Genomic DNA, 24,754 nt, shown 5'->3' on the forward strand with positions numbered 1-24,754 from the left:
TCGCAGAAACACCCCAAAACCTTCATTGGTGGCCGATTTGTGTATATATGAGCGCTGATTACTTATTTTGAGTGCTTAGTGACAAAGCCAATTACAAATGGCAAGAGAGAGAGGGAGAGGCAGAGAGAGATATGATTCTGTCAGTGTTAAATTGAGCATAGAAAGTCCACAGGGTTTAGGCATGTCTGCACAGATGTTGTATGGCTGAGTTGTATTCATTACTTCCCTGAAATGATTCTAGATAGCTGACCTCCGAGCTAGACAGACATTGATTAAATAACTCTCACAAATCGGGATCAAAACGAAAACCGACGTTGATGGAGAGTATGTGTTTGCTTCTGTATAAGTAGAGAATTCTACAACAGAAAAGATACGAGTATCGGACATAGCGCTCAAACAGCTGCCAAAATGTGATAAAAAAAAAAATGAAAAAAACTCTGATATCACACTGGCTTCTGTGAAGGTGTCATCCGCACTAACTTTTAGGCCAGAACTAGTTCAAGGTTATTTGTCAGCATATGTTTACTCCGGGGTGGGGGCTGACAGGGGTTGGGTCGGGATTCTGAGTCAGACCCGCTTATGATGTTCGCTGGTGTATTCTCCAGCCTTCTTCTTTGGGTTGGTGCCAGCTACTCTGCCGATCCTCAGCTTGGCACAGGTTGAGATCAGGCATGCTGGTGCTCACTCTTTCTGTCTCCCGCCACTCTTTATGCCAGGAGTGTGACCCTGAGGTAATTTTAGTGCCAGGGTTGTTGGGGCGCTGCCAGACAGTGGTGATCATGTCAGATATGGTCATTAGTGTTGTGAAGATCTTGCCAGAGGATTTCCTCCTATGACCTGCTAAATGTTTAGGCTCTAGGTTTAGAGTAAATCAGGTGTCCGGAGGGTGAGGTAATCTGTCATAGTGTTTTAAATCCCCACAGTTAATGGCATGTGGCACTTATTTCTAACACTGAGGTTTACTGGTAATGGGTTGTACACTAGACTGTACAACTTTGAAAAGAGACTTAAAAGAAGGTTGTTTAAGTTTTATTTTTAAAAATGTAAGAAACTAGTTAAATTTATTATTTTATTGCTTTATAATTAAACATCAAATGTGTTTCATTACATTAAACAGACCTGTTCTACTAATATGTGAGAACCAGAAAGTGTATAAAATATTTATTTTATAGGGAATGAATACATTAATAATAATATATAACAGATTTTATTTAGATAATATTAATTGTAATATAATATTATAATTATATTTATTATTTTTAACTATTTATTAAATATTGTTGTATAATATTTTCATAAACAAGCCCATTTATATAATGTTTAGTGATGTTACTGTTAAGAGAATTTGAAAGGAAATGTTTATTATGAAATAATATATAAAGGAATATATTATATATATAATATATAAAAGTATATAAAAGAAAAGGTTTATTGCAATGTTCACAATCTCTTTCTTTCTTAGTGTCCTAATATATATATATATAATATATATATATATATATTATATATATATATATATATATATATTATATATATATATATATATATATATCATATATATATAAAGAAGGAAAATGTCCACAAACTGAAATTAAAGCTGAAATTTTATTGCAATGTTCACAATCTTTTTCTTTCTTAGTGTCTTGGTTTTTTTTTTGGTTTTTTTTCGTTTTTTTTTTTAAATGTGACTTTTACTCTTAAAGAATTTTTAGGCAAGCAGAGACTAAGAATGATGTACAACTCTTTGATAGTGCACAAGTAATAAAGAACGGAAAATCTCATGGTGGGTTTTTTCCCCTTCTCCCTCTTTTATTTTCTGAAAGGAGATTAAATATTTCTGCATGAGGAAGTCTTTTTAAATCCTGCAGTGACTACCGCACTGGCCCCACACTTATTTCTTGGACACACCGAGATGCAGTGAAATCCTGAAAAGCTCCCCCTGCCCCAGCTGTCCACGATGTAGGAAAAAAAAAAAAAAAAAACATTTTCATGGGGAAGACAGAGCGCATGTAAAAACAATGCTTTATGACCTGTTGCTTCTTAACAGGTGAGATAAAGCTGTAAAAATGTTATAACCCAATACATCTAACAATATTAGTTCTTAGTGACGGTGTTCACTTAATAAACAAGCAAACATTGATTCTCATGACATCACTACAGCACAACAAAGTTCATATGTAATGATGTAAATGCTCTGAGGTGTTGCGGTGGGAAAGGGACGGATACGCTTGTGTTCAGAGATGATCTCCTGACATCTCCATTGTGATCTGATGGGAAGCCAAGACTGCCAGAGTAACTCAGGACATGCATTTATGGCTGTGTGAAATAACGACTTAATTTTGGAGAAAGGTAAATGTTTTCATATCCATTTTTTTTTCCTGTGTCTTTCAAGCACGCCAGCTGACTAAATCCATGAAGTCAAACACACTGTTTATCATTGCAGCAATGCTCTGTTTCAGATGAATGGCCACAATACTATCATTGCCGCATTTTTAGCATAACTCCACTTATACAAACAGCTTTTTGAAAGACTTGGAGTCATCAATCTCAGGGACCCTCGTCCAGCTTTACAATGGTGTTTTATGGCAGATGGGCTGTCCGAAAAACTCAAAGGCTCCAGCTTTTATTCCTTAGGGTTACCCCCCCCCCCCCCCCCCCACCAATCTTCTCCAACATGGATTTTAAACATGATTGGTGTTTCCAAGGAAAATTCGATCTTAAGGCATCAATTGATTCTACCCGTTAGCCCCCGCACCTCCTCACTATGAACACTTAATCTGCTATGGAAACGTCCGGTTTCAGGACTAGTTATATTAAACATACTAATCCGTGTCCACATAGATCCCACAACATATGGGCCTCCACCTGTTCCAAACCTGTATGAGTGTCTTTCTTCTGTTGAACATAAAAGAAGATATTCTGAAAAAAGTTGATAACCAAACATTTGACTGTAGCCACTGATGTCCATATATATGGGGAAAAAATACAACATTCTTCAAAATATATTTTTCTTCTTCTTCTTCTTCTTCTTCTTCTTCTTCTTCTTCTTCTTCTTCTTCTTCTTCTTCAAAATAAACTCATACAGGTTTGGAACAATTTGTGGGTGAGTAAATGATGACAGAATGATGACACAGAATGGGTGAACTTTCTCTTCAACATCGTAATCCCAAAGTCTGTTCTGCAAGAGCATTCATGGAGTGTGTATCTCTGTTTTATGATGTATCTATTGTGCAGATAAATGACGTTCTAACACAGTCCACGGATGCTATTGTTGAGCCACACTTGTTTGTGACACCAGTCTATCAAACACATCCCAAGATCCAGATCAATCCGGTGTGTGTGTCTGCTTCTGTCCCTTTATCAAGGCTCTCTTACTGTACCAGACTAGAGGGGATTACGTCTAGAGACCGTAGACTAGATAGAAAGGACATCACCGATACCCCTGGCCTTTTCAGGGACACTTGGTGGGGTCAAAAAAACTTGCTTTTGTTCCCTCAGACAAAAATTAATTACTATTTTAATAACAGATCCAGACTTGCTGAAAATCGGCTTAGAGAAATGGTGATGTAATGATTGCTGGAGAGGAGTTTTGTAAGGGGCATTTGGGGGCTGCCTTGAGGGCCCTCCAAAATCTCTATTTGCCACATTGAAAAAGTGCACAAATGAAAGAAATCTGCGGGAAAATGAAACCCACACAGTAGGTTTGAGAAACCCGGGCCTATTGTATGAATTCCTGCGTGTCGTTGTGACATCTGCACGCAGTGTGTGCTTCCTTTACATCTCGCATGGACTCGTGCACTTCAGTTTGCGCAGCTGAAAGAAATCAAGTGAGTGTTGAAATTTCACAAATGCAAATAAATTTTCCATTTATCCCCATTTGAAGCACTTTGGGTTCGCGCTGGCCTGCCGAGTCTGCCGAGAACAAGAGGGAAAGTGATAAGCTCGTTTTTGATGAGCAACATTTCAATTTGCATGTGAACACACACGAATGGTGTTCTCTCTCTCCCTCTTTTCCCCTCCCTCGCTCACTTGCTCTCTATTTTCTCTCCCACTCTCTCTCTTCCTGCCCCTTTCCCCTGACCGTGATTAATACACACATGTTGTACAAAGGGCTCCTTGTTAGCTTAATGGCAAGGCCTAAATGGAGACTTATATTTCCAGGATTATATCTGTATTCAATTGCAAATGATTTTTTGGGGGGACTTTTAATACCCTGCTCTCTTGTCTATGAATAATAGTATCATTTAAATGTAGCAGACACCTGGTGCAGGGAGGGGGGAGCTCAAGGCACAGAGTCTGGCTGGGCACTACTGCCAACTTCCCTCTTTCCCAGCCTTGCCTTATCCCCAACGACCAGCCTCCGATTTCACTCCCTTACCTTCAAATGCCATGCACTTGAAACTTTATTCTCCCCTTAGAAAAAAAACAGCATCCCCTCAAAAAAGAGGGAGAGAGGGGTGGAAAAAAATGCAGAAGAGATTTAAGAGAGGGAGGAAAGAAATTCTTATCAATCTTTTCTTAGATTTGGGGAAAAGTCATCTGAAGGAGCCGTGTAACATTTCAAAGGACCCTTCCAATTAAATACTTAAAAAAAGGCACAATAACAGAAGCCTCTCCTATACTCAACGGAGGCATTAACGCTCTTTTGTTGATTTATTGTACATTACTTTCTGAGGCTGAAGAGAAACAGGGGGTACTTTAGACGGGGGGCCATTTGTATGCGTCCCGCGTCCGTCCCGCGCACAATCCGGCCTGTATTGCGTTTTGCAAATTTATACCAGGATGTTGGTTTAGAGTGTTTCCCTGGAAAAAAAAGAAAAGTTTTTCAAGTAAGTGTCTGCTTTCATGAGCACAAGTGACTGAAGCTTACAAACAAAGCTTTGTTTCAAAACTCACAGATGTATGGCCGAAGCATGACTTTGTCCTCCAATGCTGTTTTTTTTTTTTTAGATTTTCTGTAGAATGCAGACAAAAAATACTGGTGAGCACAGATATTAGACTAAGCTTTCCCAGGGTTATATTTTTCACCCAAGAGGTTTGTTTATAGTTTTCAAGCATAGAAACGGGTGAACACTTTTTCTTGTTCTCAGGGAAACAATTAAAATAACTATTGTTCCCCATTTGTGAGGCACTTCAGTTAAAAGAATCAATTAACAAATTAATCATATACTAATACAATTTTTATAGTAAGCAAATGGAAGCATTTACTACAAAATAACACTCAGAATCAGGGAATTTTATTTATTTATTTAGTTATGTATTTATTTTATTTTTGGAAAGACCTGACAAATATTGTTTTATTAAAATGTTGGCTGCTATCAACACCACGCATTCACATAGTTTCTTCCTCAAAAGTTTTGTCGGAATCCGTTAGCTGCTATGCAAACAGCATGTGTTGGGACTTGGCTTGCCAACGTTTCTTTTGTTGTGTCTAGACTACAGGAAATGCAAAATTGCATTTGTTTACAACCGTTAGGAAGTCAAAGCCAAAGCAACGATTAAAGAGCTGCTCCAAGGAAAAAAAGGCTAGAACACGTAGCGCAGATTTTCTTTAGAGGGAGAGAAAGCGAGTGAGAAAAAACACAGGAATATACAAAGAGGGTCTGCCTCATAAAAACATCTGTAAATCTTATCGTCGCACTGAGCTTCATTGTTCTTATTCACTGTCCTGACATTTGCTCCTGAAGCTTGTAAGTGCTGCTGTTTTCAGATCTAATCTCGAATCAGTCATTCTCTCAGCTTTCTTAATGAGTCACATAAGGATGTGAAGGGAGGAAGTCGATCCCTAACCAGAAATTTCAGGTTACCACAGTAGTAGCCTTCACTTCAATTTTTTCTATTTTAAGAATGTTCTTCCACGATGTGCAGATTACGGCTTGTCATCTATACACCACCGCCTGCTTCCATTTGTTTATTTAAGTTCCCTGACCATGCCTCACATATGGGACTTTAGGTTTTTCACCCTTTGGGAAAATAACAGTGAATGACGCTGGCCTTGTTCTGTTTTAACAGTGCAGTGAGATATGTGTCTTCTCTGTGCCATGAGAATTAGTTGATATGACTGAGCTTCACCAATTCAATGCCGGACCAGACAGACGGCAAACACTACACTGTTGACTGACTGTGTCTACGTTCTTTACACTGTCTGGTTATTCTGCTTATTCACTTAAGTAACAGTTTTATTTTAATTGTCAAGGCTACCATTGAAAAAAACAGCCACAAAAAAATATTCATACACTTGATGGAATCTGATACAATATATAAAATCAAGTAGCAAGAAACGATGCCAGACATTTTCTCAGAACTAACTTCACTTTTCAATTCAAGTTCTGCAATGACTTTTAAATAACTGGTCTCAAGATCATTTTTAGTGGATGTATGAATTCAGTTCCTCTCAAGTTCAAAAAGTTGTCCTAGCAGGGTGTAGTTCAGCAAATTAACAAATTTAAAACAAACTCTTTTAAAAAAAGAAAAACCTTTAGTGAAAAGTGTGTTTGCCCTTTTTTTAAATTAATAAATGACACTTGATTTAATATTTTGTTGTAGTTCAAAGGCATTAGCGCATTTTACATTTTAAACACTTTAGGCCACTGCATATATAAAACAAATAATGATGATGATAATAATAAAAATAATAGTAACAACAACAATAATATTTATTTTTTTATTATTTTTAGTGATTATAATATGTATTATTATTAGTATAAATGATTACAATTATTTAAAATCTATGATAAATAATATTATAATATTATTGTAATATAGATTTTCAAGAATTTATAATAGTAATGATATTAATAATCTTATATTATTGTCATTTTACCATTTAAATAATAATATTTTATCATTACATTACATGCACAATGTAAACCAGGATTCTGAAGAGGACATGATCTGAATTGATCTTGTTCTTCTGCTTTGGAGTCTCTAGATCACCTCTACTGGACATAATGGACATTTTTAGACAGAATTAGTTCACATGCCCATAGTTCAAATGAGTGATATGTATTTGGAAAAAGGATTTGAAATTATATATATATATATATATATATATATATATATATATATATATATATATATAGATATATATATATATATATATATATATATATATATATTAGGGCTGTCAAATGATTAATCACGATTAATCACATCCAAAATAAAAGTTTTGTTTACATAATATATATATGTGTACAGGGTATATTTATTATGTATATATAAATACACACACATAAATTATATATTTAGAAAATATTTACATGTATATACATTTATATATTTATATTCTTATATTTTATATTATATATAAATATATTTAATATATAAACATAACATATTCTTCTTAAATATATACATGCATGTGTGTGTATTTATATATACATAATAAATATACACAGTATACACACATATATTATGTAAACAAAACTTTTATTTTGGATGTGATTAATCGTGATTAATCATTTGACAGCCCTAATATATATATATATATATATGTATATAATGTTATTATATATATATATATATATATATATATATATATATATATATATATATATATATATATCCCACTATATAATCTATAGTTTCATTCAGCACATTCAGAGAAAGCTGTGCCTCCGCTTCCACAAATAATGGTGCACAGAGATAGTTTTAAAAGAGGTAAACAGGAAGTGCCCTGAGTGATTTATAACAACAGCTGATTTAAAGCTATTTTTATCTACTTTTAAACAAAGCCATGAGATTATAAACCATCAGATCTCAAAGTGAGATATATGTAAGATGCATTCCATACACTGAAAGTATTCTAAAAATGGAGAACATCTTATAGGACATAATGAGGTAATTTCAAATTCTCTTCCATCAGGGACATGTATGGTGACTTCTCTGCGGTCTGCCTCAAGCGTCTGTTTAAGACATGGAGAGGAAGTCACTATTTCGGAGAGTTTACACAGATGGAGCCCACTCTTCAGTCAACACTCACATAAAAATCGAGCAAAGACTTGTTTTTTTTTTTTTTTTTCATCATTTCAGTGTACACACAGATGCTTATGGCGACATAGAGGTGCCACAGTTTGTTATGAACAAGCAAATGCACATGAAGTTTGGATCATAGTGATAAAATATCAAAGATGATTATTATTGTCCTATGTATACACACCAAAAAATCATAACAACAGATCTTGATTTATCTTGAACAGGAGAGTTGTTTACTAACCAGTTGTAGATCTCATTACACCAATCATGCAGATTTTTTTTTTTTCTCCAGATAAGCTGTTAGATAGACTTTTGTTATTCATTTTGCCATTAAATTAAAGTTAGACTTTCTGCTTCTGTTGCTCTTGGTTTACTGAACTTTTGTCTGTGGCTTTACAGCAGAACGCTGAGGCAGCGGTGACTCATAAACCAGGCACACACGTCCGCTAGTCACTGTCTGTTTACTTCTGACAGCTCTTTACAATCGTTAACTGTAAATGTCACAAGCATCTGTGATCTAAGGCCAGTGGCACGCAAGAGAATGTGCTATTAATTTGTTTTACTTTTTCAAGACACCAACAATCAGGGCCCCCGGCACCTTTGCGCTAACCTTTAGTATATGCATTCAGAGGACTATTCAATGGCAACAGGCTTAAGTCAAAGCCACTAGATGACGGATGATCATGCTAACCTGGTTTTGCATCTCTCTCAGCATGTTCAGGGAAACAGCTTCCTAATCGTTATCTTGTCCCCAGCCTCCAACTGAGAGAGTAATTTTGGACATGGAAGGTTAGATGTCCCCCCATATGCTCCTTTATTGAGTTGTCAGTGAGGTCTGACTTATAAATAGCAGTTTTATCACAGTGTCCATTTAATTATAGAATACATTCAAACTTCCCCTTAAAAAAGAATAACCATGTTTTTGATCAAATTTGTAATTTACACACTGTTAATTTTATTTGTATTATAAACTAATACATGGGTCATTGATACTAATTTTCATCTGGATCTAAGAAAATATTTAAAAATTCACACATACATCAATATATTAATATGAATATATATATATATATTATATATATATATTATATATATATAGATATATATATATATATATATATATATATTCTATGATTATCAATATCCATATTTTCAATTTCCTGAATTAAATGTCATAAAAAAAAAAGTTTAGGTAGTGCAAGATTTAATTTTAAAAGAAAAAGTCTCAAATAAAAAAAAAAAAAAACTTTGACATAAAGACATGTTAAAGTTATCTGTATTATTATTTAAATAAAAATAAGGAGTGAAGCAATTTTGTTTTTAAAATAATACGTATGAAAAATTTCTGTCTGCCTAAACAAAGTCAGTGTGGTGTAACCAACACGCAGGAAGCCACTTTGTTGTCATGTGACAAGAAAACAACAAACTAGTAAATTACATCCCAGAAAGGACTCCTCTACACCAGAAAAACTGTGTCAATGAACATTATATATATGTTTGTAAATATATATTAATAAAAAAAAAAATCATCATATATGTAAAACTACACCTGAAAAAAATGTTTTTGTTTGTTTATTTGTTTGTTTGTTGCTTATACAAAATTCTTGTGTATTCAAGTTATACTGTGAATATATTTTATATGAAAAAAAAATCCTTTTTAGATGGTGGTTACATCATAAACATAATAATCAGTAAAAAAAAAAATTACATTTCTAATAACTTGCCACATTTCTAGTTCAACTAGACACTCTTCTTTTCACTTCATAAGACATATGCAGTATTTTACTTTCCTAATATGTTCCCCTAAGGACCAATAGACTGCATTATTAATTACTGATACCGACCAATGCACAGACATTATATTTGTATAAAATACGTCCTGTAATTACAAATCCACAGACTCTCCATGTCTAACATTAGTTTTACCTTTGTATTAGATTACGCATCCTATGTCAGAATATACTTCCTGTGAAGCGTTCAGAGAATCTGAGCTGATGGAGATTAAACTCATTTGTTACATGCTTTTCCTCTATAGCATGCCAATAAATGCTAATAGCAGGGTCTGTTCTTTTTCAGGTCATAAATGTAACTGAATTACTTTGCGCCTCAAGTCTTCCCCCTGCCATCTCAGACTGAACACACTCACAGCCAGCAATTAACTACGGTTTTTTACTGGCTTTACTCTTGTTTTTTGCTCGTTATTCCCTCGAGAACATAAAATACATAATATCCTGTTTGTGCCTAAAATTTGCTGTCTTTCATAAAAATAGTCTGTTGTCATGACCACTCGAGTTAACAGAACTGAAACATCTTCTTTGCACAGTTGTTTATAAAGCAAAAACGTATTCAGCGAAGCACTTCTGCAAAAGTGTTTGTAAATGACTGTAAGTACGGGGGTGAAATCACTACATGTGGTTGCATATCAAGGCACACTGATCTCCATACGTCTTTGTTGTGTACAGTAAGAGTACAACAGTATTTTTATTTATTTTTTGGACAGTCCGATACAAGACTGTACCATGGTACTGCCAAGGGACCCGTATCTCACGGCTAAAAACGTTTATTTCGCCTTAGATGTATCAGGTCCAACTGGCCTCACAATAGACCCTGACTTACCCCTCATACATTGAGATTCAGTTTCTTTTCCCAGCTCAAGTCTCTCCCGCTAGTGTCAATCACAGCCTTTATTGGTGGAAGCGGACCTGACACCTCGGACCTCATGTGAAACCATGGCCGACAGGAGGCAATAAGCCGGAGAATAGCAGCCATCTCAAAGTAGTCCTCCATTTAGCAAGTGCTTTTTTTTTTTGCTCTCTTTGCTTCAGTCCTGCATTAAAGATACAGAAGAGAAATCAATAGAGGTTCACAGCATTAGATAAAAGTCGCAGACTTGAGAAGCAGCCGTGTTAGATGTGGTAAATTAAACCAATCAGAAATATCCAGAGGCCCTCGGCACATAGAACAGTGCTATCTCACATCTGTCCATCTCACTGGCCCTTCTCTGCTTTGTTTGTTCTTCATGTAGTTTCACCCTGACACTTCATTTGTTGATCTATCTGAGATGATGTGCTTTATACTCAGAGTCAAACCCTCTTCATCGTGTTTAGAGTAGGGAAAGATGTTTTTTAGCTGTGGGATATGTTCTTGGTTAAAAAGCTGCATTCTGGGCTAAAATGAACAGAGAAATAGCATGGACCATGAAGAGATTCTAAACGTGATTTTGTTTTAATTTAATGATAAATCTCAACAAACACAGACTTGGAAAGAATTCTTTCTTTTTTCCAGTGGTAAACAACTCTTGAATTGCACGCTTGAACTGAAACACTGTTCTTCTGCACCAACAGAGACAATTATTTTAAATGAAAAGCTAAAATGTTCATCATACACATTTTTGTGTAGCTGTAATCCATGATTACCAAGTGAGATGGTGATATAGAAAAGAAAAAGCTATATCTTTGATGATTAGTTAATTTAAATCTGCCTTGTTGCATTCTTATGAAAGCAGATGATGAAAAATAAAACAAAAACACAATTAACAACCACACAGGCAAAAATTCCCTGTAGGTATAAACATTAAGGGTTTCATACGCAGAATTTTAAATATTTTGTCCTTCTGGGCGCTCTTCTTCATCTGATCATTTTGTTTCATTTTGAAAAGCCTGTTCCTAATCCTACATGGCATGGATAACAGAAAAGCTGGGATAACAGCAGCCGTTTTAAAGACTTCTCTTGAGGGTGGATTTTGACAATTCCCACCACTTTGTAATTTTATTGATAATGAAGAGGATGGCGAGGAAGGGACTTTTGATTTTTGCCAGAAAAGCTAGTTAAGGACAATCAATAGTACATCATTGGGAGAGTTTTGTGATAAAAGCCCTCGGTTACCCTGGCAATCCATCACTTGGCCATACAGATAGGTCAAACGAAATTATATTGCGCTTATCTCTCTTCACCAGAAGAGTAACAGAGACGCCGATCAATAGGCTTATATATTGTTCTACTTGTGTTGTAATGGAAATGATGTATCGCTGATTTAGAGCCCTTTGGCCGCTATACACCAGCGATACTGGTCAGATGTGAATGTTGTCTGATCCCATGAGAGCAGCTAAATATCATGATAGACACATAACTGAAGTGGACTGTGTTAGGTTTAGGCTATATGGCACTACACCACAGATCACAAAATAAGTGCCATATTTATGTATTATTATTATTTCCTTATGAAGTCAGTTTCTTAACAAGCAAAAAGTAAACAGAAAAAAGAGCAGGTTGAACAGGGGTCCATCGCTCTGTGATATCCTAGTGGTCGCCTAATGCAATAAGCTTACACAGAACTGCCCTCCTGCACCTCTCCAGGACTTCTTCTGGAGTTTACACGCACATTTGCAGCAAAAAAAAAAAAACAGCGAACGCCCGTTTCAGTTCAGCTCCTACACGAAGGCATCCACCTTATGGTACTCCGCAAGAACGGGCATAGTTTTGAACGTCCTCGGCATGAGAGAGGAGCATACGGACCAACCGACAGCAGAACGAACGGTGTTTGTTGCCATACTCATTGACAGTGTGCGAATCATTCGACTGCGTAACGTTACTTGACGTTCCTCAATAACTTTCAGGATTTCAAGCGCGCTTTCTTTGCAGGTTCCTCTAAGTAAAAACCGTTTTTCCCCCTTTCTCAGTAATACAAAATTCAAAACGTGAAAACTTTTCAAACCCTTTTTGTAAAATACTTGTGGTACATAAATGTATAGAATCCCATAAATTATGGCAGTACTTCTGTTTGGTCGACGTACCGTCCCATACAGATCCTAACGGAAAGCGTTCGAGCAGTTGCTATGGTGACCTCCTCAGGCGAACGCGACTCTTTAGGAGAGTCTGTAAGTGTAGTCTACTAACTTGTAATCTAACTTTTGTGGCTATTGAAACATTGTATGAAATAATATTTACCTTTAAAAACCGTCAACATTTTTTTTTTTTTTACTTCTTTTGGGGATTTAAGCTTTAATTAGACTCTACGAAGCCTTCAAATAGCCTAACCAACTATTATCCGAAGCAACTGCTTTTACAATAGCTAACTTAACTTATATATTCGCCTGTTGGGACAAACTTTTCTTGCGTGTATATAAAATTTAACAAAACTTATTTGATGGAAAACTATGCTTAAACTAGAATCAATACACGTCGAAAGAGCCTGTTTGAAAGGTGCTTGAATGTAACTCATACTGTCAATAATTTGAAAAGAAGGCGTGTGAACTTGACAAGACTGGTTTTCCGTACTTAGGTGATGTTTAACAAACTACGGATGGACTTTACGCCTTGTGAAGAGCCACCAGAGCTGTAGGCGCACTTGTTTGCGTCCAGTTTGTGGTCCTACATGAACAGAGAGCAAATGGGGGAAAAGTGAGGAAGTGAAACGGGCTAATTACTCAGTCCATCCCTCATTTCCATATCCAGAGAGAGTGTCTACTGGCGCGCGGCCAATCCGTCATGCAGCGCAACGTAATACATGACCCTCTATCATTATAACGCCGACATGCGCAATCTGCACAACGGTAACAACATCTAATATCTCTTATTCACTGACCCCGGGACTGTACGGGACTGCCTGCGTCCGATGTTTCTGCAGATCTTAGCGCCGACGCGAAGCGCAGAGACATGTCCCGAAGAAAGCAAGCGAAACCTCAGCATCTCAGATCGGACGAAGAAGGAGCACTGTCGGACAAAAGTCCAGATAACGGTATGTGATTTGAAATACGAGTCTCTTATCTGGCTCTTTAGACAAGTTTCTTTTGTCAGAATTTCGCGATGTTTTATGGTTTATTTCGAGTGGTGTTGAAAACACGCTGTAGGATGCATGGCATCGAACAGATACTTATATATAGAAAGGATAAAACCTTAGAGTAAAAAGAACTTGATTTAGTCAGCATAGGCTATGTAAGTTTATACCATGCTGTGTTCAGTTCAAGTAGACTAGATGGAACTGAAGACAAAGTTTTACACCCTTAAAAAATAAAGGTTCTTCGATGGTTCTTACGTTCAATAGAGAGCCATTTTAACTATAGTTCTTTGGAGATTTAAAAAACGTTAAAAGTAGCCTAATGTTAGGTTTCTATTTTCTTTAAAGCACCGGTACGTAGATGTTGTCTAAAGAAACAGAGAATAAAAAGTTATAAAATTTGTAAGTTGTAAAATTCTTGGCTATTCGAAACTTTATTTTTTAAGAGTGCATTAAAGGACGCATAAAGTGCGTTTATATGAAATAGGCTACAACCGTGCTTTTGGGAATTTCGTGTCAAACGTTCATTAGCTATGTGTCATTTGACAAAAATGCTGAACACCTTTTTTTTTCTTTCTAAATAATGCAGCAGTAATTTCTAGTGTCTTTAGAATTCTAGTAATTTGCTAACAATTTATGTTAAATTCATTAAAAGTAATTTAACATTTAGGGGAATACAGTGATCTCTGCGATTTAATTTGCTTAATTAGGAACTGTAAACGTAGGCCTATAAGCCATATATTTATTCATTTTGGGGTTTCATAGATAGTGTTTTTCAAAAAAAAAAAAAAAAAAAAAAAAAAATTAGGCCTAGCTAACATGATTTAAAATGAATTAGCCTATTAATTAGACTATAATCAGTAACGGTAGATTAGAGCTGTGCATCTATTCGTGCTTTTGATAAGACACCAAAATAAATAAAAAAATCTGCAAAACCAACAAAAGTTTCCCATTGCAAAGACCCAAACAAAACCTTCAACATTCTTCTGTTTGCGTGAGAATAATTCCTTTTGTCATGATAATGAAGTTACTTACTTGCCTACATGAAAAATCCTCACACTTTGTTTGGTGTCGAAGTTATGTCTTCATTTAAATCGCGTTAAATTATTTACTGCAACACAAAGATCGACCTTAAAGAAGAGAATCAGAGTATGGTTTGAAAGCAGACAGTGAAAGACGTTTATTGTTCTTCAGATCAGTTTTAATCAGATGAATCCATTATAATCAGGCCTGATCTGTTAGAAGAGTAATTAAAGGATTTGAGTGAAAACCTGATGCAACAATATTGATGTAGAAATAATGAATCATTTGAAATCTTGAACGTTTACATAAAGTTTAAACTGTGGGTTAGTTTTTTAGTATTTGTTAAAAAAAAATGTCTGCTTTAGTCAACAGGCAAGGCAAATAATTGCATAACAGCTTAAAAAAAAAAAAAATTTAAACAAATTGCATTTTTTTTAGAAAATAATGCATCTGCTGAAGTATTCTTGATATTGAGTAAAATTAATGTGCAATATACAGCAATTTTAGATCAAGCTCAAACACACTGGGTATTTCAATACATTTAAGAAAATATTATTAACAAACTAAAAACCATCTATAATTTATATCTGTTAAAAGACTAATTGGCATAATGTTTTCTAATTGAATTAATGTTAAATTATGTTTATATTTTAAATTAATTTAAAAAAAATAATAATGATTTGACTTAGTTTTATCCATGTATGCAGTATAAGTACTTAGCTGATTGTTCTCTCTTATTTTTGTTGACATCAACAATATAATTTTCACTTTCGTGTTTGCCCTTGTACATCTTTCAGTTTGCCTTCAAGTGTCATTCATCAGGCATCTGCAGTGATGATTGTCTAATAGCGTTTTAGCTTTCTTCTTTTGGGGTCTGGGAAATTTATTCAAAGACTTACGTTGTAACCTTTGCCTGTCTCATGTTGAAATGATCCAGCTAGTTACAAAAACCACGGTTACCAGCTGAGCACCCTAAGAATCTCCCTAGTTTTTTATCTTTGTAGTGGCTCATGCAGCAGGGCCTCACGGAATGACTTTTTTTTTAATTTATTTAAGAACTTGATATATCTATCTAATGAACACAATTTTGTCCGTCTTTTCACTGGGTACGCCTAAGGTATTTTTTGTGATTCCATTTGAACTATATACTAATATCTATATGGACTAATCTGTGAACATTTTAAGATTTGCAGCATGGCCTAAAGTTAATAGGTCGCCTCACTAGATCAGTTTCAGTTAGCTCTCACCTTTTGTTGTTAAGAGTTTTCAGACCACCCACACGGTTACTGGAATTAGACGAGCAAATGACCCACATTGTAATTACTCTGAGGAAGGCTCACAAAAATTGAGAAGAAACAAAACAACACCTGACCACAAAATAATTTCAGATATTCTGTCATCCTCTCTTTACTCATCTCTCTTACTCACTGTCACATTTTCTGAAATTTTTATCCAGCAATATTCTTATTTATAAATATATTCAGTGTGGCTACATCAAGGCGATAAAGGGGGTAATTAAGAAACATACACTGAATACACCCACACAATCATCTGTGGCATTTTCTATTACTATAAACTAATAAAAAGATTAAAAAAAAAAAAGAAAAGAAAGAAAAGGAAAAAATGCACACACACACACACACACACACACTCATACACAAATACAAACATATACAGTTAATATAGGAAGTAATGGCTTACTTTTTTTCCCCACATTGTCATCTCACGAAACATTTTATGAGTCAATCTATTTGTGTAATTTTCCTGCAAGTGCATAAATTACCCAAACCCAAGCCCTTAGTGCTCATCAGTGAGCAAATGACCTTTAACAGTTTAAGTTGATGTAGCATAGGGCTTTTATATGTTGTCAAAATGCAAATATCAGAATCTTATCAAATACTGCTGTTTTATTTTATGACAAATAATCATTTTTTGAGGCTTTGATTATTATTACACTTTGATTTGAAATGATAATTTTTTAAGTTGTGCATTCTTGTTCAGTATTGACATGCTTTATACTTCATGTTTATGTCATTATAATTTACTGATTCCATGAGAAAATGGCACTGAACAGATTTGTTTAAAGATAAATACACTATAAAGACTTTGACTTATTTTTTTTTTCTAGTGTTTATGATCAATTATGACATGATTTAAAACAATTTGAAGTAAGTTGTGCTTTTTACATATTTAAAGCTGAAACCATTTTGTCAAGGTTGCACACCTTTAGCAAAAAGAGTTAACCGTTTCACTCAACAATGTCAAGTGGAGAGGAATTAGTTCTTCAAATTCATCAGGAAATAAGAGTGTTTGATAGCAATGGAGGGTTCAGATTAGTCAATCAAAGACTCAATTTGCCCCTTAACTGACAGTGCAGCTGTGAATTGTATAAAAACATTGGAAATCAATATCCCCTATAGAATTTCATTAAGCTCCCGTATATTCAATAGATAGGTCGCATTATTTGATGGATTGTGCAAGGAAAATTATCATCTGAGTCTTTGGAGCATGAGCAAAAAGAGGCTGGCTTTCAGTAATTGGTAAAGTGGTACAATTGATTTAGTTTATCTATATTGTTCACTCCTCCAAGAATAGCTGTGAGAAATCTATCATCTCAGAAATTTCTATTCACACGCTTTCTCTCTGTGTCTTTATCTCCCAGTACTTCTGTTGAGGGGAGGGGATGAGGAGGACAGCTGCTCGGAGAGCCGCAGCGGAGGTGAAGAGATGCACGTGTGCGAGAGGTGCTGTGCTGAATTCTTCAAGTGGTCCGAAATGCTGGAACACCAGCAGAAATGCACGGAAGACCCCCCTGTGCTGATAGTAAAGGAGAATGAAGAGAAGGCCATTTCCCACGGATCACCGACAGAGTCCCTTTTGAGTGCTTACAGTGACACAGCAGAAATGGAGGCTAGTGAGCTCAACTCCCAGCTGGCTGAGAAAGTCGACGAGATGCCTGAGGAAACTCACATCATCGACCTGAATGAACAAATGGATATAAGTTTGCCTGAGCTTAAAACATCAAACCTCAGCCCTCTATCACTTGACAATGAAAACACCACCTCTTCTCCTGCACCACCTATAACCAATCACTTTGACATGCCTAGCACCAATGTGACCCTGGAGATTCTTCATAGTACCCGAGTGGCCGTTGCTCAGTTTTCCCAGAGCATTCAATGTGCGGCATCTGCAGGCAAGCTGAACTCAGCTGCTATACCCATGATTCTGGAGCAGTTGATGGCACTGCAACAGCAGCAGGTTCAGCAATTACAGCTCATTGAGCAGATCCGCAGCCAGGTCGCTGTAATGAATAGGCAGCCTACGCAAGCCGCCCTTAATCCTGCCTCAAAAAGCCTACCCTCTGACTCTAACACTTACAGTTTCCAGGGCATCGCTCCACCCCCTGTACTTCCATTATCTGGGGTCATGCCCTCTGCAGTGAATGGGCAGGCTTCTGTATCCCAGGCATCTATGCTAGTGAGGCCACCATTGCTGTCTTTCCAGCCAAACAGTGGACAAATCAGCTCTAGAGCATTGGAGACTGCCACTGCTTCATTAACAAGTTCCAGCCCTCATCTCTTCAGCTGCAGCGGGGCTTCCCCGCTGTTGCCTACCTGTAGCAGATCACACTCTAACATTAGTGACTCCCAGTCCATAAGCACTCCTAGCCCAATATCAGCTGGCCAGAGTAGCCTCCTTAGCCCTTCCGCCAACCTACCATTACTACCTCAAAGCCCTCCCAATGGAGTCATATTTCCCAATCCTCTGGCCAGTATTGCAGCCACTGCCAGTGCATTAGACCCACTTGCTGCTATGATGAAGTACCGTAAGAGCAAACTGCCCAGCATCTCAATTTTTGACAGCAAGCCCAGTTCCGATGACCCATTCTTTAAGCACAAGTGTAGGTTCTGTGCTAAAGTGTTCGGCAGTGACAGTGCCTTGCAGATCCACTTGCGCTCGCACACAGGTGAAAGGCCCTTCAAATGTAACATTTGTGGCAACCGTTTCTCCACAAAGGGAAACCTCAAAGTTCACTTCCAAAGGCACAAGGAGAAGTACCCTCATGTTCAGATGAACCCGTACCCAGTCCCAGAATATCTTGACAATATCCCTACCAGTTCTGGGATTCCCTATGGGATGTCTTTTCCTCCGGAGAAGACAGGTCCCACCTGGTTAGACAGCAAGCCTGTTCTTCCAACAGTGGCGTCCTCAGTGGGTCTGCAGTTGCCACCCACAGTACCAATTATTGAAAGCTTAAGTGATTCATTTACAAGCACACCCTCTGAAAGATCTCCACATAGGCCGTCGCCAGCCAGAGGTGAACTTGCACCGTCGTCGCCCAATCCCACCGGCACTGAGACAGATATGTCCACCATTCCGGCCTCCCCTAAATCAAACAGAGAAGAAGAGATCACACAACGCTTCAATACAGAAGAAGTGCACCTGCCATCAAACAGTATGACTAGAAACGGTAACAACCCCAACAGCCTGCTTCCACAGTCCATGTCTACAGAAAAACCTGTTAAGGTAAATGTAACCGAGTCCACTGATGCTCCTTCAGCTGATAATAAGTCGTCCTCTCCTCCACTCATCTCGGATCAGTTCAAGGCCAAGTTCCCATTTGATGGTCTCCAAGACTCTATGCAAACATCTGAGACATCGAAGCTCCAACAGCTTGTGGAGAACATCGACAAGAAGATGATGGAGCCCAATCAGTGTGTTATCTGCCACCGTGTGCTAAGCTGTCAGAGCGCACTGAAGATGCATTACCGCATCCATACAGGGGAGAGGCCATTTAAATGCAAGGTTTGTGGACGAGCATTCACCACAAAGGGTAACTTAAAGACACACTTTGGTGTACACCGTGCAAAACCTCCTCTTCGGATTCAGCATTCATGCCCGATCTGTCAGAAAAAGTTCACAAATGCCGTTGTTCTACAGCAGCACATACGTATGCACATGGGGGGGCAGATTCCAAACACTCCTCTGGCAGAAACCATCTATGAGAAAGATACAGATATGGAGAGCTTTGACAGCATGAGCAGTTATGATGATGACTGTCTCGATGATATTTCATTTGAAGAAGAAGGGGATGTTGTGGAGAACAATGAAAACACCCTGAGCTCTTTTTCAGACAGTCCACCACCTACCTCATCTCTTCCAACCAGTCTATCAGAAACTCAAAATGTAGGGGGCGACTCATCCTTCAATTTTAGCCAATCTAATGGAAAAAAGATTGTCAGGTGCGGACCTATGGATAATGATCTTCATGCTCTGGGCTCTACCACCACTGGTGAGATGGAAACCCATAGCATGAGAAGTAGTTTGATGCCACATTCGTCTAGTTTTATTCACATTTCACCCTATCCCAACAGTCAACCTGAGGGTCAACATGAGCACTCAGTCTCTCTGAACCTCTCATCTAAAGTCCCAGAGGCAACAGCTATAGTAAAATCTGAAGCAACAGATTGCCCTGCAGAAAATAAAGTCAACGAGGTGACTGTTAATCAAACAGGATTCCAGCCTATCAACTCTACAGTCAAGAAAGAAAACAATTTCAATATGCAGTGTTTCAGTAAGGAACACGGTAAGCTAAAACTGCTTTATGATACCAGTAAAAACTGTTCACACACACAAAAAATAAATAAATAAAAAATGCTCATTGAACCTAATTAAATTGAGAAAAGCTTTCACACAGTTATTTTAGGTTTATACAAGACTAGAACATGTCCATTAAAACAAGTATTATTTTGTTAAACAAACCTAAATTTATGTCCTTGTGTCAGACAGTTACTTGCATTGGTGTGTTAGCATACTAAATATAATATTTTTTTTATTTTTTATTATATGATATGAATGAGATGAACAAGTAAGAAAGGACTAGTCTCAGTACTGGCGTTAGCAGTTATTCTCACTGAGCGAAGCAACACACACTGTAGTCATCTTGTAGCTCACAGCCTAAACACAAGCTCCACTCTTTACAGTAACAGTAACCACACAAATACCGCAACATAACAAAACATCTTCTTTAAAGGCAAAATATGTAAGCTTTTTTCATTAAATATCCAAAAACCACTAGAACAGTGTTATATATTTTGCTGACTTGTGTACTTACATTATCCTAAATGTTTCAAAGAATGTTTAAATCCAGAGAAATAAGCAGTTTTAACTAGTGACACGGACCGTGTCCATAGTGTCATTGTGTCACCTGCCAATGACGTCATAACCCCTCGATTTCCGGTTTTGTTTTGTAGAAAACATGGAAACACCAAATACACTTTAATATGTTGTGTGTTTTAATAGACTGGTGACGGCCGCGCAGAGTAGCATTATAATAGGACTTTCAAACTTATCTAGTATGATAAAACAGCGCTGCTTTTTTCCCCCACATACGCACGACCGGAAAGAGCAGAAGCAGTCAGCTGTGGCATGATAAAAGCTCCGCATGTCACGCTCGTTCAGCGGCCTCGTTTCGCTTCGACGGCTTTCAGTCTCACCGTGCTTCATTCTACTACGTTAATAAATCTCTAGCTCATCTATGAACATGATTTCTGCCATGAGTCCTGTCGGATTGCTTCGGCTGTGGGGATGAAGATGACATCTCCCATGATTCCACACTCAGTCACGGTGTCATCAAACTACGCCTTTATTTCTTTGTGTTTTGAATACGCTCCCTCTAGTGGCAAAAAATTACATATTGTGCCTTTAATCTATAGAATAACTGAACATTAAACAGCAATTAGTATTTCCCTTTACTCAGAAACACATAAAATAACACTTAGTTTTAAAATGTACACTCCTAATACAGTCATATGCTATGCATGCAGGGAATTCAAAGTCCATTGTCAAGTTATGTCAAAAAAAATGATTAATGTAGTCTCAATACAAAATCCAGTTTACAAATGTAAGTGATTTGAAAATAATGAAATTAAGTTGTGGTAAAATGTTCAAACAAAAATGCTTAGTAAACTGAATAAGCAGCTAAATGTGTATGGTGTAATTTTAATTACTTTAAAGGTGAAGTGTGAAATGTTTTCTATCTCCTATTCTAGCTAAATATGCAGAGACAACTGTAAGTAAGCTGTATTTAATTCACCTGAATTGTGTAAACACTGTGCACTGTGCAACACAATGCCTGTCACTGCAACATAGCTCAAATAATGGTGTGAGTTTGGAGCTGGACTGATCTGTTTGTTCAATTAATGGAGGACAGGGGAGTGTTTCTAGAATTTTTTATTTTTATTTTTTTAGTATTTATTTATTATATTATTTAAATTATTATTAATTATTAAAATGTGAAAAACAATTGCAATTTTGTTTCGCTTTGTGTGGCCAGAAATGACACACTTCACCTTTAACAATTAATACGTAGCATTGTGGTATTTGTTTATTTAATTACACTGCTGATTTAATACTAATTTTTTATTTTTATTCTCAGAAAATGCTCAAAGGTCTACTGAACAGGATACTAAAAATTTGCCTACTGCGGTGAAACTGGAGATGAATGCTTGCAGTAGACCATACATGCTAAAAGAGAGGCCTTTCCCTGCATTTGGCCTGCAGTCTCCCACCTCACACTCTGAGGTGATGATACCGGGCGTCACCTCACTCACTAGACCACCCCCTCCCAGGCGGACCCCTAAGCAACACAACTGCAGTGCATGTGGGAAGAACTTCTCTTCAGCCAGTGCCTTGCAGATCCACGAGCGCACACACACTGGCGAAAAACCCTTTGGCTGCTCTGTCTGCGGTCGAGCGTTCACTACCAAGGGTAATCTCAAGGTATGTGTGATCATTATTGCATTTTATTTAACAAATGAGTAACTTAAACAATATATATGAGCTTTTAAATTACGTTTCCTTTTTAAATAAAACATATTATTTGCTTACATTTATTTATTTATTTATTTATTTATTTATTTATTTATTTATTTATTTATTTTCATAAAATGCTTACCATTGTTGAATTTTGTGCTGTAAAAAACTGTTGTGTATGTGTGGACCTGGGCTTGAGCCCGTCCTTAGTCAAGGCCCAGTCATATTCCAACTCTCTGCCTGTACTTTACTGTCAGGTCTCCACCATCCTGTCAATCAAAGGAAAAAATAAATAAATAAATAAATAAATAATATATGCATGGTGGTTGTCACAACATGGGTCATTTTTGTAACATCTCAATGCTACAGACAAACATATGTTGCAACAGCTCAATGCTACAGACACACATATTACATTAATAGTGTAAAATTATTTGTAATTGATTTCTTTTTCATTTCTGTTTGTCTACAGGTGCACATGGGCACCCATATGTGGAATAACACTCCTGCCCGTAGAGGTAGACGTCTGTCTGTGGAAAACCCAATTGCCCTTCTAGGCGGTGATGCCCTGAAATTCAGCGAAGTGTTTCAAAAGGATTTAGCAGCGCGGGCCATGAATGTGGATCAAAACTTCTGGAGCCGATACGCAACAGCTATAACTAATGGCTTAGCAATGAGGAACAATGAAATATCCGTCATTCAGAGTGGAGGAGTCCCCCAGCTTCCTGCCATTACTTTGGCCACAGACAAGGCTAGCACTGGAAACAGCCCACCAATCACAGCCATGGAAAAAACTGGCTCAGAAAGGGGTGCTGGACAACACTTCTCCATGATGATTGATGACAAAAGAGACATTGGAATCAATTAAAGTAAAGGTGACATATTCTTTCTCCTTGCATAAGGAACATTGAAATAAACATGTCTTGATTTTTTAAAATCAGAATAAACTTTTTAGAATGTGCTTGATTCATGTGGGGAAAGATTCAGTTTATCTTGTGCTATAATGGCACTTTTTTTTTTTTAAACTGATGCCACGGTTAGTTTTTCAATTATGTCCACTGACTGAAACCTTACACTTGATTCAAGGGCATTACTTTGAAATGAAATGATTATTTTATGTTGTAAATATGTATTTTATTTTATTCTATTTGTTTTTTCCCTCTGATTCTGCTGTCAAACATTGCTCTATTCATGGGAAAGGGAACATGTTTGCAAATATAATATAAACTTTTCATTCCCACACTGTGGTCTTAATATAGCTACAGCTGAAAGTATGTAACTTAAATCCCCAAGCAAAAGATAAAGAAGACATTTCAGATTTGAAAAGAGATGTATTATTCTTTGACATCCCACTTCTTTGCTGCTATGCATTGGATGCAAACTGTTTATTTTCATGCAAATCAAGTACACCATCATGAAAGCTTTTGTCATTTTAGCGGCCATCAGCAATGAAACGTTCCATCTTATACCAGCCTGTGTTATTATATTATTAATGCTAATTATGTGTTTAATGCTATTCTTTGCCTTATTTACTTTTACATGCAAAATTATCTAGTGGGCCAACATGAGACCATGAACTATAATATGACTGCTAATAAAGAACTTGCATTAAAAACACCTTTACAATTTACAGTTTAAAGTATAGTTATCAATGAACCCCTTTTGTTGCAGGACAATACTATTTTACAATTTAGAGGTATGTTTTCCTATCAAGAACAAAATAAATACATGTTTCCAGAAACATTAATGTACAAGGGAAAATAAAAAGGTAAAAACATTATGCTTGTCTGTAATGGTAGCTTATGTCTTATTTACTAAGCGTGTCATGTCAGGTCATTTTAGTGTTTTTTTATTTTATTTTATTTTGTAGTGTTATTTTCCTTATATAATATATTGTTTAGTGTTGGGGAAAAAAAGAAAACAAAAATATGAACAAGCTGTTTTTTTTTTTTTTTTTCATATGATAGGTAATGGTGAAACAAGGGACGGGGTATTTGATGTGTCCTCTGCATGAAAAGGAGACACTATTTTTGTACTCAGATACATTATAACAAATAAAAAGTACACCAGGCTTGCTTTTCTGTCTGCACATCAGTATTTTTACATAAAACAACGGAGGTGGTATCTCAAACACACACTGACTGAACTGGATTTATTTCTAAGATG

General features: G+C 36.6%; 1 protein-coding gene and 1 long non-coding RNA gene across 2 annotated transcripts; one reads left to right on the top strand and one right to left on the bottom strand.

Annotated features, from left to right (window-relative positions):
* Window positions 1-4,467: 4,467 nt before the first annotated feature.
* LOC122148872 lies at window positions 4,468-10,953 on the bottom strand. Its single transcript, XR_006162683.1, has 3 exons — window positions 10,591-10,953; window positions 4,897-4,955; window positions 4,468-4,803 (listed from the first exon to the last, which is right to left on the bottom strand). It is a non-coding gene; the product is annotated as an uncharacterized LOC122148872 (long non-coding RNA).
* Window positions 10,954-13,074: 2,121 nt separating this feature from the next.
* Window positions 13,075-24,678, top strand: LOC109112344 (sal-like protein 3). The gene is made up of 4 exons (XM_042776645.1): window positions 13,075-13,711; window positions 17,436-20,360; window positions 22,212-22,555; window positions 23,061-24,678. Exons 1-4 carry the CDS (start codon window positions 13,630-13,632, stop codon window positions 23,454-23,456), a joined length of 3,747 nt encoding a protein of 1,248 aa, XP_042632579.1. The 5' UTR covers window positions 13,075-13,629; the 3' UTR covers window positions 23,457-24,678.
* Window positions 24,679-24,754: the final 76 nt, after the last annotated feature.

The sequence above is a fragment of the Cyprinus carpio genome, chromosome A19 (assembly GCF_018340385.1).
Source record: "Cyprinus carpio isolate SPL01 chromosome A19, ASM1834038v1, whole genome shotgun sequence".
NCBI lineage: Eukaryota > Metazoa > Chordata > Actinopteri > Cypriniformes > Cyprinidae > Cyprinus > Cyprinus carpio.